Source organism: Procambarus clarkii, chromosome 5 (genome assembly GCF_040958095.1).
Source record: "Procambarus clarkii isolate CNS0578487 chromosome 5, FALCON_Pclarkii_2.0, whole genome shotgun sequence".
Taxonomy (NCBI): Eukaryota; Metazoa; Arthropoda; class Malacostraca; order Decapoda; family Cambaridae; genus Procambarus; species Procambarus clarkii.
The window spans coordinates 2,908,365-2,924,028 of NC_091154.1; the positions used below are offsets into that span (position 1 = coordinate 2,908,365).

The 15,664-nt window shown below is 45.1% G+C and overlaps 1 protein-coding gene across 9 annotated transcripts in view; it reads left to right on the plus strand.

The window, feature by feature from the left end:
- LOC138372758 (uncharacterized) overlaps positions 1-15,664 on the plus strand; it is a 31,395-nt gene that overhangs the window by 1,272 nt on the left and 14,459 nt on the right. For all 9 annotated transcript variants that reach the window (XR_011230949.1, XR_011230945.1, XR_011230946.1 and 6 more), the window contains exons 2-4: positions 4,725-4,865; positions 4,987-5,050; positions 8,971-9,113. Coding sequence is in view for 4 of the 9 variants with exons in the window: in XM_069338363.1 (XP_069194464.1) it covers positions 4,725-4,865; positions 4,987-5,050; positions 8,971-9,113 (348 nt within the window). In the remaining 5 variants the exon portion in view is untranslated. The remainder of the gene's footprint in view (positions 1-4,724; positions 4,866-4,986; positions 5,051-8,970; positions 9,114-15,664) is intronic.

A 15,664-nucleotide genomic window follows, 5' to 3' on the forward strand; every position in this document is an offset into this window, starting at 1 on the left:
GAGAGGCGGGACCAAAGAGCCAAAGCTCAACCCCCGCAAGCACAATTAGGTGAGTAGGTGAGTACTGGTCAACAATCACCAGTCCACTGCCTTACCAAAGTTGAACCAATAAACATATATAATATTATAAATATACTGTATACATTTTATATTTATATACTGTACATACATATAATATTATAAATATATTCATATAATACCTGTATTATAAATAGTAAAATTGCTAAAGTCAACAAGAGTTAAATCGACAATAAATCACAAATAGGGGAACAGACAACCTCTACAGCACAAACCCAGCATGGAGATGTGTGGCAGCTGCTTTAAGTCACTTTGGAAGAGTGTTGTAGGGATTGTATGTAACATTTGTAACATAAGATTTCACCTGAGTTGTACAGGATTACCTACACAATATGCTAACAGACAAGGTACCTACTGGATCTGTCGTAATGGTAGATGGATATGGGAAAACATCACCAAACTGATGAATGACATTCCTGAGGTACATAGGCTACAATTCACACAAAAGCTACCAGCAATATATGCAGAGTATGTAAAGACAGCAATGAACACTGAACACAACCCAGGAGCTGAGAGTTTAGAGAACCAAATTAGCAATGTAGAAGGTCATTGTGTCGAGGTACACAAAAATGAAGGCAATATTGAAGAGCAAACTGGTAATATGAATAAGGAGAGAAAAAATGAGAAAGACAAGAACAAAAATGAGAAAGATGAAAGCAACAAGGAGAAAGATAAGGGCAATACCGAGAAAGAATGCAGAAACGAGAAAGTTAGAACAAAACACAGAGGTAGCCAAGGCCTGCACAGAAACAAACAATCAGAATACAAGCACAGATGAAAATATTTGCAGATATTATGCACAAGGGAAGTGCAGATAAGGGACAAGAGGCACGGATTGCACATTCATGCATCCCCGAAAATGCCGAAACATGTTACGGAAGGGCAGATGTCGTTTTGGTACAGAGTGTAGATATTTCCACCCTTAGTTATGCAAACTCTTGGTTAATGAGAGGAAACGCTATGATCTTTATTGCCCTGATTTCCACGTGAGAGGGACACAGTGCTATATAAGAGAGGAAGTTCAATATAATAGCCCGGGAATTTTTTTAGAGGCAAGCAGAAACAGAGGGAGCAACAGACAGACAAAAACGTTGCAGAATCAAGAGGGGAAAAATGTCCAAGACTGGACGACAATTCGTCATCAAACGCACACATACCATACTCCCCCAACTACACAGAAACTACTACACTCCTCAGTACCGCGTCCAAAACTGGACAAACCATTGCCAGGGCAGTACACACTGGGTCAGGGTGGAGAGGAGAGAAAGCTACCAAAACCTTCCAGAAGTGACACAATATGGAAAATCATTCATATTTGAAAAAAATAAAAGGCCTAAAGTCAAAATCAAGAAATAAAGTAAAGTTCATAAATGACCTATTAGAGTCAAACTCAATATTTGGAGCATTCACGGAAACTCATACAAAAGATTATATGGATAGTGAAATCTGGATTCCAAATTATAATTTATATAGATGTGATAGAGAAACTAGGTCAAATAGAGGAGTAGGTCTGTATATTAATGAGGATCTGGTATGCACAGAGCTACTAAACTCGATTAATGAGGTGATAGATGAACTAGCATAAATAATGGTAGTAGGTCCAAGAGACCCAATAAACTATACAGATGTGATAGAGAAACTAGATCAAATGGAGGAGTAGGTCTGTATATTAATGAGGATCTGGTAAGCACAGAGCTACTAAACTCAGTTAATGAGATGATAGATGAACTAGCATAAATAACGGTAGTAGGTCTAAGAGACCCAACAAACAAGAAGGGGAATTCAATCAATTCAATTTAAAAAATAAGCCAATTTATCAGTCTCCATGGTGTAGTGGTAAGACACTCGCTTGGCGTTCCGCGAGCGCTTTGTCATGGGTTCGTATCCTGGCCGGGGAGGATTTACTGGGCGCAAATCCTTAACTGTAGCCTCTGTTTAACTCAACAGTAAAATGTGTACTTGATTGTAAAAACGATTCTTCATGGCGGAGATCGTATTCCAGGAACCTGCCCGAAACGCTACGCGTACTAGTGGCTGTACAAGAATGTAACAACTCTTGTATATATCTCAAAAAAAAAAAAAAAAAAAATAAGAGGATTGACTGGGAAAAAATAAATGTAGACATTGCAAACATTCAATTGGAGACGGTCTTAAGCGACAAAACTCGCACACAGGGAATAGCTCGTGCTTGAAGCACGTTCTTGTGAGGGTCAAAAAGAGGACCACTCTAGAAAGAGAAAGCAGACGACGTTACAGGAGAAGGAAAAAATAACGGAAATGCATAGGCAGACACGACTATCACAAGAAAGGAAAATAAACCTAAACAGGGAGATCGAAGAAATAGAGCAAACTTTGAAGCGATCATACAAGTCTGAGGAAATGGAATTGGAACAGAAAGCTATACAAGAGATAAAGAAAAATCCAAAATATTTTTTTCACATATGCAAAATCAAAAACCTCCACCAGTATTGGACCTTTAATTACAATGTACACAGAAGACAACAAAGAAATTAGTGAAATTCTAAGAAGCCAGTATGAGGCTATGCTTAGCACACCAATAAACAACAATAAAGTTGAAGATCCAGACAGCTTCTTTATGAATGACATTCAAGCCGTAGGTAATATAACGGATATTAACACGAACTCGAAAGACTTTGAAAGAGAAATTAACACTATGCCCATGAACTCGGCTCCAGGGCCTGACTCATGGAATTCAATATTCATAAAGAAATGTAAAGTTCCAGTAGCGTGAGCGCCCAGCACAATATGGAGAAAGAGCCTGGATACAGGGGAAGATACCAGCAGCACTTAAATCTGCAGATATAGCTCCGGTGCACAAGGGGGTAGTAAAGCCTTGGCAAAAAAATTATAGACCAGTTACACTAACATCACACATAAAAGTTTTTGAAAGAGTGATTAAGAATCAAATTTCTAGTTTTATGGAAAATAATGAGCTACACAACCCAGGACAACATGGATTTAGAGCAGGAAGATCCTGTTTGTCACAGCTACTCAACCACTATGACAAAATGACGGAAGCTTTAGAAGAAAAGCAAAATGCAGATTTTGTATACACCGACTTTGCAAAGGCATTCGACAAATGTGACCATGGAGTGATAGCACACAAAATGAGGTCAATGGGAATAACTGGTAAAGTAGGATGCTGGATACTCAATTTTCTGTCAAACAGAACACAAAGAGCAACAGTCAATCAAATAAAATTGAGTCCAAGTGCAGTTAAAAGCTCTGTACCTCAAGGTACAGTCCTTGCACCACTGCTGTTCCTTATTCTCAAATGAGATATAGACAAAAATACAAGTCACAGCTTCGTGTCATCCTTTGCAGATGACAAAAAAATCAGCATGAAAATTACCTCTGCTAAAGACATTGAAAACCTACAAGCTGATAGTAACAAAGTTTTTGATTGGGCAACAGAAAATAATATGATGTTTAACTGATAAATTTCGGGGAATCAGGTACGGCAAAAATGAGGATCTGAAACATAATACTGGGTACAATACACAATCGAAAATGCCCATAGTAGGAAAACAGCATGTCAAGGATTTGGAAATAATGATGTCTGATGACCTAACGTTAAGGGAGCATAACCAAGCAAATATTGTGTCAGCCAAAAAAATGATAAGATTGATTACGAGAACTTTCAAATCCAGGGATCCCATCACAATGGTTGTACTTTTCAAATCACTTGTGTTGTCCCATCTTGAGTACTGCTCTGTACTCACTTCCCCCTTCAGAGCAGAAGAGATTGATGAAATAGAGGGAATACAGAGAACATATACGGCATGCATAGACGCGATAAAGCACCTAAATTATTGGGATCGTCTCAAAGTTCTCCAAATGTACTCACTAGAAAGGAGATGAGAGAGATACCAAATAATATACACATGGAAAATACTGGAGGGCCAGGTCCCAAATCTACACAGTAAAATAACAGCGTACTGGAGTGCACGATATGGAAGAAAATGCAGAATAGAACCGGTGAAGAGCAGAGGTGCCATAGGCACAATCAGAAAACACTGTATAAACGTCAGAGATCCGTGGTTGTTCAACGTCCTCCCAGCGAATATATAAAATACAGTATTGCTGGAACAACCGTGGACATTTCCAAGCTCTCACAAGTCAAACCTGGCCTTGGGCTGGGCTTGGGGAGTAGAACTACTCCCAGAACCCCATCAAGCAGGTATCAAGCAGGTATGTCGTGTGTCCACGCTTGTGTTATTTCTGTGTGTGTGACCCTTATGGCTTGGTGCCATTATTTTGGGAAACATATGTTGCCATGCCTGTGTATGTGTACATGTCATGGTTCCATGCTTGTGTTGGTGGCTCACCTTTTTTAGTAGCCCATGTGGTGTTTGTGTTTTTAGTCTTGTTGTCATGTATGTGATTCTAGCTGTGCTTGTGGCCATGTTTGTTGCCAGAGAAGTGTAATTGTTTGTAAGAGAAGATACTTCTTGGAGAGTCTTCCTCAAGTTGGCTCTGGTGTTCTTTGTTGTGTTGTGTGGCCGTGGATAAGGTTTGTAGCACCTGAAAGGTCACTATTGAACTGTAGTGACCTGCCAGACATTTCAGGATAAATGACCAGCAATCACAAATGATGTTATGGTAAAAGCATTATATTCTTGTAGGTATCTCACTCTGGCCGGGTGAGTAAGAAGTTAACAAAGATGGCCGACGTTAATTCACCAAAAGAAAGAGAGACTCGCTGCCAGCAGAAAACTGAAGAGACTCAACAGTCCTGCAAGAAAATTAAGGTTGACCAAACTATGGTGAGCGACACTCTCTCATCTTGCAGTTATTAATCCAATATTGTTGTTATTATTGTTAATGTATTATTATAACTTTGTTATAGTACTCTTATTACTGTATTCATATTTTTAACATTTTCAGGAAGATGACACATGCAGAGGCTGGGCTTGCTGCACAGACGACAATGAAATTAAGGTGAAACATGGTAAGAGTCATTTAATGTATTCAATTATAAATTGTAGTAAGTTAACCCTTAACTTGCGCTTCGCATCATATGATGCTTTGACCGACTTGCAGTAAATTGCGCATCGCATTATATTATGCTTTGGAGTTCTACGCAAGATTTAAATGGCCCGCGGATACACGGGGTTCACCACACCTTCATCAGGGCTCTTGTAAACAGACGCCATTTTTTTTTTAAATCGTGGGCCAAATTCCTGGGTGTTAGGGGCCTCAATATTGAGTGAGCTACCAAGCCTGACACACGCATCATGAGCTAACAGCACTGCTGTTCAGCTTGTGACCACAGCATCGCCTAAAAATGCCATAATATACTTGTTCATGCTATTATGTAGCGATGATATTACAGAAGACCCCTGACTGTGATAGAACTGACCAGGGTTCTGATAATAGCAGGATTGTGGTGATATTTAGCGCTGTGCTCCATGGAGGGAGGAGTAATGCTTTGGGAGGGAGGGTGGTGGTGTTGTTTTCTGACTGTGTGTGGCCACCTTTTATTGACTGCACTCACTATACCAGCTTAGTGGTTTGGTATGGTGAACACAAATGTATCTACTTATATATAACGTGTGTATAGAGGGTATAAACAGCAATAAGAGTAGGTTGGGAGCCGCCGTTTTGGTGAGGGAGGTGGCGTCGTCTGCACAACTTATCATGTTGTTTACTGGTGACCACTATGGTCTTTGGGCACCATACCAGTTAACTTGTACAAGTATGGTGAATAAAACAGGTTGATACTTATATATAATGTGTGTATATAGCGTAATAACACCACAAACAGTATTGTTGGAGGAGAAATATTAGTGCCTCTGGCCTTGAGGGTGGCCGCCACCAGCTGACTGTGTGAGTAGCTACGTCTTTGTGCCTTTACTCACCATACAAGCTTAGATGTACAGTTATGGTGAACAAAACATGTAAATACTTATATATAACGTCTGTATATAAAAGCAAAAACAGTATGATGGGAGGCGAATGGTGGCAAGTCAGGTGAGGTGAGGGAGGGAGTGGCAGCCAGTGGCGGGCTGCCACTGGCTGCCATTGCCACTGCCACTCAGCATACCAACTTAGTGGTTTGTTATGGTGAACCCGAATGTAGATACTTATATATAACGTCTGTATATAGTGAATAAAAGCAAAAACAGTATGGTGGGAGGAGAATGTGGACGAGTGAGTGGCTGGCTGGTGTGTGGCGGTCACTCCTCGTTACTTTTTGACTCATAATAGCAACTTAATAGTTCGTTATGGTGAACAAAACATGCAGATACTTATATATAACCTGTGTATATAGTGTAATAACCGACAAAGTATTTGTTCACTGTTTGATGAACATAATTGAATCAACAATATGCACACCATATTTTTGAGTACAGCGATGATTCACACATTTTATTATATAAATATATCACACTACACACTATTGAATAATATTACAGCAAAAAAACTACAAAAAATCAATCAGGGACATTTAAATAATTAGGTAATTATCTCTTTGTGGCAACTCTGGCCTGACAGCTGGCGAGCAACAGACTGCCTGGGACGCACGCTGAGTCAGCGCCTGTTTTTTTGCCAGACTTCCCAGCCCTATAGCGGGCAATATATGCCACTTACGATTTTTTTATTATATTTCCCATGATCAGTGAACACAAATTAACAGGTTTAGAAGAAAAAAATTTTTTTTTTTTTTGGTATGCGCCTGTGAGTGACACATGCTAAATAGTCAGGCGCCATATAAGGGTTAAGCGCACAGGAGTACAAGATCATCGGGGAAAACAGCAATGTCTCTCTCTCTCTCTAATGCTCAGCGGGGGTCAACGCAGATCCAGGTGTATCATTTGAATTATGTTTCAAAATTGTTCCTTAATTGTCTGAAGTACTGTAGTGAGAAAACTATAGTAATGGATGGAAGTAGTAATAGTAGGACATTAGTATTAATGGAAAATTAATGGAGTATTTGAAATGCTGATAGACAAACAAGCTAATTATCCTCTTAACACTTTCGCTCGGGGATGACGCAGCATTGCGTCATCCGTTTACTGGCGGTAATGCCGGGGATGACGCAGCATTGCGTCATCCACTTTAAAAATTCGCCAAAAATCAGGTTTTTATCCGATTTTTTGGGGACTGGTTTTAAAATGTGCGCCGGTGTCTTCCCATTTTCTTTGTTGCGCCTAGTGGCCCACAGGCGGTGCAGCACACGCCGTCGGCCCATTGTTTTCGCTCCACTGTTGTGACCGGTGTCGCCTCCCCTCGCGTCTCAAACGTGTGAACATTTCGGCTATTTTCCGTGGCTATATTTCTTACTGCGGCTTCAGAAACTATCTACGCTTACTCCACGATGGATAGTGATCATGAACAAGGCCCTTCCAGGAAGAAAATTGTGAAAGAAAGGCATGAAAAGCAGAAGCTGAGTAGTGTACAGGAGAAGTACAAGCATGTGAGACTAACTCCCACCATCCACTCCACCTATACAAAACATGGGTTGACCCTGCAGGAAACGTTTTCCAGGAGCAGGTGGAGTGGATAAAACAAATGTTCAACACACAACACTGAGGTGGTAAGTGCAAATTTTTTTATTATTTATTTATTTTTGTTTGTTCATACTTTCCCGTATTGTACAGGCAATGTTGTTCTTCAATTGGCCCTTATATGCACATATCCATCTGAAGAATTCTATTAGGAACATTTTCATACCTAAATGAGCGCTGTAACACGAAAATTGAGATTACCACCAGGAAATAATACTAAACATATGTGGCCGGGAATTGGGAGTGTAGCGGGAAGGTGTCTGAGCGCTCACTCACGGCTAACGCGTGGCCCGTCTTCAACTCGTCGGCGGTTGGAGCGTGACCAGGTTTTTTATTTTATATGCTAATATTCCCCTAGAGAATTCTATTACGAACCCATTGAGACCAAAATGAAAGATCTAGGACGAAAATTGAGGTGACCAGAGTGAAAATAGTGAAAACATTTTATCGCGTTTGCGAGCTCCCGGGTAACTCGTTCGCACTTTCTCTGCTTGCTGCGGGTAATTAGCCGGGCTTTTGGAGTTTATATGCATTTAGTGCTGTAGAGAATTTTATTGCGAACACAATGATACCAAATTTAATCTCGTAGAACGAAAATTGAGGTGACAAAGTTGAAGAGAGTATACACTTTTCGGAATTGACGCGCGCTTCCGTGACACGCTGGGGCCCATATCGCCCTGTCGAGGGGTGGCGCGCGGGGTGCGCGAAAGTGTTAATTAGTTTTAATCAAGATTGTTTTCCATGTCAGATTGCCCCATTTTATGCACATTTCTGCATTATCCAGAAGTACAGTCAGTAACAAATTCCCTTCTACAGCAATCATAGTTCTGTTACCGTTGAAGTTTACTATTGGACAGAAGACAGATCAAGTGTGTTCCATCCTTTAGGGATAAGCTCGAAGGTTCGGTTGGGCCACAATGTCGTGTCTTCCTAGTTTGAACTTCCTAGTTCCCTGTTGGGAAGTTGAGCCAAGCTTTGTATACCTGGGGCCAGATTCACGAAAGCACTTACGCAAGCACTTGCGAACGAGTACATCTTTTCTCAATCTTTGGCGGCTTTGTTTCCAATTATTAAACAGTTCATGAGCTCCGAAGCACCAGGAGGCTGTTTATAACAATAACAACAGTTGAATGGGAGGTTTTCATGCTTGTAAACTGTTTAATAAATGTAACCAAAGCCGTCAAAGATTGAGGAAAGATGTACTCGTTCGTAAGTGCTTGCGTAAGTGCTTTCGTGAATCTGGCCCCTGGTCTTGAGGTAAGATGTATTTTGTTAATGTGGTGCCCATGACCTCACTCTTATGGCTCCAGAGAAGTTGTTCTGTATCATTCAGGGACTATATTTAGCCATTTCTCAACAGAGCCGTTGGAAGTGGAGGGTCAGGCAGATTCTAGTGACCGTTCCCATGATGGGCGTGTTACGGGAGAGGAAGACAGAAAAGACCCGCTCTTCATTGATACTGACTCTACGAACGTGACAAGTGAAACATCTGATTGCAACCAGGTGAGCCGTTGTCATGATTGTATTATGACTTTTTCTGTGGAGATCCCCTTTGGCTCCTTGGAGCTATACCGGGCTGATGTGTATATATTAGACCTTGGCAACAGTCACTCAAAGGAGTTCTAGGCCTACTGGGGACCAGCACCAGAACCTGGCCCCCTCTAAGAGGCATGAGTAGCAATGGCCTGTAGACACCCCGTGTTGATGGAAGCAGTCTATTTATGTCATCTACCAGGTCAGGCACCCAGAAAGGTAGGAATCCCAAAACAAACTACAGCTGGTAAAAAATTGCTAACCGAAAGCTGTACGAGCAAACAGAACTCCCCAATCAGAAAACAAGCAAACAAGCATGACGTCACCACAGCCGCCTCGCCGCTGTCTGCCCAACTTCTCCCTTGCAGGGAGGGGGATGTGGGGGTCCCAGACCTCCCGTGCCAGCTTCCCAACCACAGTTCAGTGGCTGTTGTGTTTGGTGTCAGTCGATCGACTTTGGGTCCATCCTTTTGAGTAGTGCTGCCCACGGTGGTGTTGTTCTATGTAGTGGTGTGCGAGCCAGGAGTAACACTAGAGTACTGGGGCTGCATACGCCTAGGGCCACCTTCCCTAGATGCCCTGTAAGTACTGCCCTTGCGGTTTAGGGTTATCTTCCATAGGCCATTCGGGAGTCTACCTCTGTGTGGTTCCTTTGCTGCTCAGTGATTGCCCACCCTTGGGGTCAGCTGGGGTTGATCTTACAGCTGTTTGACCTTGGTAGATGGTAGTATCATCACTGGCTGGGGTGCAAGATACTGTGCAGCTGTCTGATATACGCATAGCGGCAGGTTCTGATCCCCTGGGCGCGTTGTGCTTTTGCAGAGGTTTTTCTTTTTTTCTGGGGGAGCCACTTTGGCTCCCCGGAGCTTTTCCAGGCTAATGTCAGACTTTAGCATCAGTCATGTGTATGCTTTAGCTTTGATGTCCATAAGGATTGGAAAGGATGGGGGAGGTAGAGGGATGGGGAGATGAAATTCAGGAAGAGGATGCGGGTGTAGAGGGAGAGGAGGTTTGAAAGTTCGGTGGCCTGTCCACCATGGGTTGACATTTGTATATGTGTTGTTTGTTTGCATATGTGTTATGTTGGGTTGTCAGTACATTGGCTGAGGGGGCTAGTGTTTGTGACCTTGTTGGTGTCCTAAAGCACTAGAGCCGATGGAGTTGGCTGAAGGAGGTTAATCTTAGCAACATCAGGGTAGTTACACTTCTGATGCCACGACAAAGGGTTTTTTGGTTTTATATTTTTTGTAGGAGTTTTATTTATTTATATTTTGTATTTATTTTTTTTTATTTTTTTTTATTTTTTTTTTATTTATTTATTTATTTATTTATTTATTTATTTATTTATTTTTTCTTTATTCTTCATTTGGTGTAGATCGGGTCCGGGATGGGCCACTCATCTGGGTCATCTGGCAGGCCGCTTAGTATTTGAGGTCTTGGGAAGGCCTCATCATGGATGTGTCTGATCACTTTTTGTTGGAGAGTGATTCTTCTGGTTCTGTGTGGTGGTTCGTGGATCTCGTAGTCGCTGGTGCTGTTTTCTGCTATGTAGGGATCTTCGGGGTCTGGGACATACATGTTCTTCATGCGGTACAGCTGTCTTCTGGCCAGGTAGCTAAGCCTAATGTTCATTGGCTTCATGTTGAGCGTCTCAAGGATTTGGTCAGTTCTTACCCTGTCCATCAGAGTCAGGCCCTCCGCAAAGCGAAGTGCTTTGTTTTGTACTCGTTGGATCTTCAGCATGTTGGATTTGTTGGTGAGGTTCAGGGGAACGTAAGGGTACTCCAAGCTAGGCATTATGATCATTCTGTACAGGTGGCGCTTGATGTGGGATGGGGCTTGCTTGAAATGGAAGAGCCTCGCCAGTGAGCCCCGGGCCATCGCTGTCTTCTGGGATACGTACTGGGAGGAGTTGAGTAGCCTGTTGAAGTTGTAACCGAGCACTGTGTTGGAGTTTGAGATGGCTATGGGTTCACCCCTGATTCTTATTCCCCCCTCATTTTCGATTGAGAAGGCCATACAGCCGACAGTGCTTAATTGGATCTTTTCTGGGTTAGTGGTGATCCTCCATTTCCTTTCCCAGTTAGCAGTTCTGGCTAGTTCTACGTTTGCCTTACGGGTTACAGTTGCATGCATGGCCGCTTGGCTGCTTGGGTTAGATGTTATTACGTGTGTTACGTCGTCCGCAAATTGCACGATAATGGTGTCCCTATACTCTGGTTGGGGCAGGTCGTTTACAAAGATGTTGAAGAGAACCAGGCTTAAGCATGATCCTTGGGGGACTCCAGCTGTTGGGGTGAAGGCTGCGGCCTCTTTTGCCTTGAAGCTGGGGGTAACTTGCCTATTCGTAAGGAAATTTCTGATCAGCCTGAGGAGGGTCCAGTTTTGCGCTGGTAAGTCTGCTAATTTGTACACAAGACCATCGTGCCACAGGCTGTCGAAGGCCTTGTGTACGTCCCTCGTCGCAATCAAAGCTACCTGTTTTTGCTTGCGAATTGAGCTTACGGCGTCGTAGATGATGTTTATTGCGTGCTGGGTTGATCTATGTGCTCGAAAGCCAAACTGTTTTTCTGTGAAGAGGTTGTTGTACTCCATGTAGTAGTTAAGACGGTTTGACATGATTTTTTCAAAGCACTTGCCTATTGTGTCTAAGAGGGAGATTGGACGGTAGTTGCCAGGTTGGTGGGGGTCTTTCTTGGGTTTGGGATTGAATATCATCTTGACTGACTTGAATGCTACAGGAATGTGACCCGATGCCAGCATAGCGTTGAATAGGTTGAGTAGGGATTGCAGAAGATTGCCTGGTAGAAGTTTGATCTGCAACGCTTTGATCCCTAATGGTCCTGTGGCCTTATCTCTGATGCTTTTGATGACTCCTCTCATCTCTAACATAGTTATGGGTCTTGTTAGAGGGTGGTCGTCTTCTAGGGTTGTCATGTGTATGGAGTTCTATGGACCTACCGGGGGCCATGAGCCAGAACCTGGCCATATGCTTCCCTTGCCTCAGAGGCAAGGGGAGCAATGGCCTATAGAAACCCCCATGTGGTTGGAAGCATTCTAGGTCTGCCATGGACCAGGTCAGGCACCCAGAAAGGTAAGTGTCCCAAAACAAATCCCTGTTCTGGTGAAAATTGCTACCACAAGCAGAACAGGCGGATAGAACTCCCTTAAAAGAAACAAGCAAACGATCACGACGCTGCCTGTGCAGCTTTTCCCTCCCTGGGAGGGGGAAGGGGGAAGGGGGAGCCCAAGATCTACTGTGCCGGTTATCCACCATCAGTTCTGAGGCTGGATGTCAAAATACACGAAAAACCGCCAACCAGAGGGAGGGAGGGATGCCGGGAAGCCTCTGGGTCTCCTCCAGAAAATGGAGTTTCATTACATTCAATGCTGGTTTTCTGGGGGGGAGCCCTTTCGACTCCTTGGAGCTAACTAGCCACAAAGGGGGGAAAAAAAAGAGGGACGTACCCAGGAGGCGGTCATCGCACACTCCCCGACTCAAAGTCAAGACAACTGGCTGTAACCGCCAACCCAAGACGACACAGGCCCGAATAGGCCCGGGAACGACAGGAGACACCGAGCAGCCAGGCCCCTGTATGACTGCCAAAAGCCCCGTGCCTGAATGTCAGCTAGGACATGCTGCCAACAACGCAGCTACCTAAGAAGGGACAGAAGGAAAAGGAAGGACCGCCAAAATACCCCATACTGCTGCCCAGAAGAAGCATGTAGGTGGGACACCAACAACGAAGCCACTTGACCACCTTACCAAAGGCGAGAGACTCTAGACAGAACCCAACCAGCCCCGTCAAGGTTCATCCGAGCCTAGAAAGAGGCGGAGCTGTGGGAAGATCTCGGGCGCGACCACCGAGAAAGCAGAGCCAGAAACTCAAGCCGGTAAAGGAGATGGAACGTCTGCCGAACAGAAAAACTCCCCAATGCGAGCTCGCTCGCCAGCAGACCAGAAACTATGGGTCCAACGCGAGACTCCAGAGAAGGAACACCGCAAGACCCTGAAAATGCCAACAGGCAGGGCATGCCAGGAAAACAAGAACCCAAACCTGGCAACAGGAAGGCCAAAAGGCACAAACAAAACACACAACAGTGTGTAGGAGAAAAACGAGAAAAAAACAAAAGAACAGCCCCAGCGGCCAGGGACAAAAGTGAAGCAATAAGATGAGGAACAAAGAAGGCATGCAGCAAAACGGGAACGAAAGGGACAAGACCAGCCCACAGAGTCGCAGACCCTGTCCCAACAAACCAAAGTGAAGAAGGTGCAAAGGGTCGCCACCAGACCAGTACCCGAACCAAGGGGTACGAGCAATGAAGACAGACCAATGCACACAAGTGCACACGCACCATGCGACACAGGCGGAAGGAGCGCCCAAAGAAGCCAAAGGAACGCAAGAAGGAAACATTCCAGCGGCAGAGTAGTAAACAAATGGAATGCACGAGGAAGGGAAGTGGTGGAAGCTGATCCCACACACAGCTGCAAGTGCAGACATGACAGAGCCCAGGAGATGTCAGGGAAGCGACAGGGGAGAGGCAGAACGAAAGAGCCAAAGCACAGGGAAGTGATTTTGCTGCAGTTTTTGTGCCCCAGGCACAAAACTGCAGCAAAATGTCACCCCCCCAACATCCTGACACAGTAACAAATACCCCATGTCACTGTGGTACACGTTACCAACACACATGTGCACCAGCAACATGCACCGTGGAGGTATTTGAGCCTGTTCCTCCTGCCGGGGGTTTGGGTCGTGCCAGCAGGCCCTTTTCATCCTTACTTTTCTGGTGGACTCTGCCTTTTCTCCAGACAGAGGGTTTGGAGGACGGCTCAGCCCCGGGTCCTGACGTGGAGGATTCCGGGGCTGGGGAGGAGTTGACTTGGGGGGCTTGGGGCCCCATTTGATCCCGCTTGGGTGTTGGTACCCTCGACATGGGGCTTGTTGTTACAGGGGGAGGGTTTTCCTATCTACCCCCCCCCCCCCCCCTCCCTGTACGAGTTTGATATGGGTTCAACTCCTCCCCAGGTTCGGTTCCGGGTTCCCTTGGGTTCCTCGGTTCCCTCCTTCCAGAGGTTTTCGGCTTCCCACATCCCGCCGAGGGAGGTGCAGGAGGCCCTTGCAGCTTACCTCCTGTGAGACCCAGATTACGCCTCGATAATGGATCCTTCTTCTTTTGAGTTTGGCTCCTCTTTTCCTTACTGGGTGTGTTACGAGGTGCTGGAGTCTACCTGGCTGGCAGACTGCCCTTTCTTTTCTTTGGGGGCTTGGCATGCGTTCTGTTGGATCTGCATGCTTGAATAGCAGGAGTTAACTACGGTTGTTCAGGTTTACCTGGGGGGAAAGTTTGAGCACCTTAATGTGTGCTTGTTCGCCCCTGTGCTTCCTTGTGATACTGACCAGGTGCAGCTTCACGTGCAGGTTCCCTACCATTCGTCGTCTCTGGTAGTCGAGAATTTGTGTGGCTTTGGGCATTTGGCTTCGGTCTTGCGCTTCTTTTACCTGCTGGAGCTGTTTTCGGACTGGCTCCAGGAGGATGTGGAGGAACTGGGTTCTTGGCTGGTGTCCGGTGCACCTGCCTCGGCAGCTAAGGCGTCAGCTGCCTTGTTGAAGTTGTATGCTCCGATTTTGAAGGAGATGGTGTCTCTGTTCTTTGCTTCTCACCTCACATGCCGATAGGCGGTGCTCCTCCACTCTTTGTAATCTGCTTGGGTCCTGGCACTTAAATTTTCGTCCCCTTTTTGTCTGTTGCTGTTGGCAGAGTCTGCAATGATGCATTTTCTGCAGGCGGCTTCATATATTTGCCAGCCTTTGTCGAACTTGTTGGTTCTCCGGTGGAGGAAGGAAAGGGAGGGGGGTGTTTCACTTGCCTTACCTGGGTTGTTGTGACCCGTTTATGTCTGTTAGGGGCACCCAGGTCACTCGTCGGTTCTTCGAGCAGCTGTGACGGTGTCTGAACTTCGCCGTGCTGGTCTACCCATCAGGTTGGATCTGGTTTTGGCAGCTGTTCTGGTTCCTTTGGGGACTTCCTTTCCACTGCTCTCGGGATTGCTGGGTTTGGACCCCGGGGCCTTGAATCGACTGCTGCTTTGCCGGTTTCCTCTTTGGGGTTTTTGGGGTCCAGTGCTGACTAGTCTGGTGAGGGGCGGTGAGGTCCGTCATTCCGTCGGGCTCACAGCACATTGCGGGATTTTGCGGCAGTGTGGTATACGCTTCGGAGGGTTCGGCTTGCTCGCAGATCGACTATTCTGCTTCATTCGGACTGCTCCCCGGTGCTTCATTGCCTGAACCGAGTTGGTTCGATGTGGTCCTTGGCTCTTTGGAGCTGGTTGCTTTGGGTGACTCGTTTGCCGAGTTCTCGGGGTTTGGCTCTCCTGGCGGTTCACGTTCAGAATGTGTCCAATGTCCTGGCAGTTCATGTTTAGAAGATGTCCAACGCCCTGGAGGATGGCTTGTTTCGGTTCATTCCCCCTTTCCACGTAATGGATGGTTGACACCGACTCGTTCAGTTGGCTCTGCCGG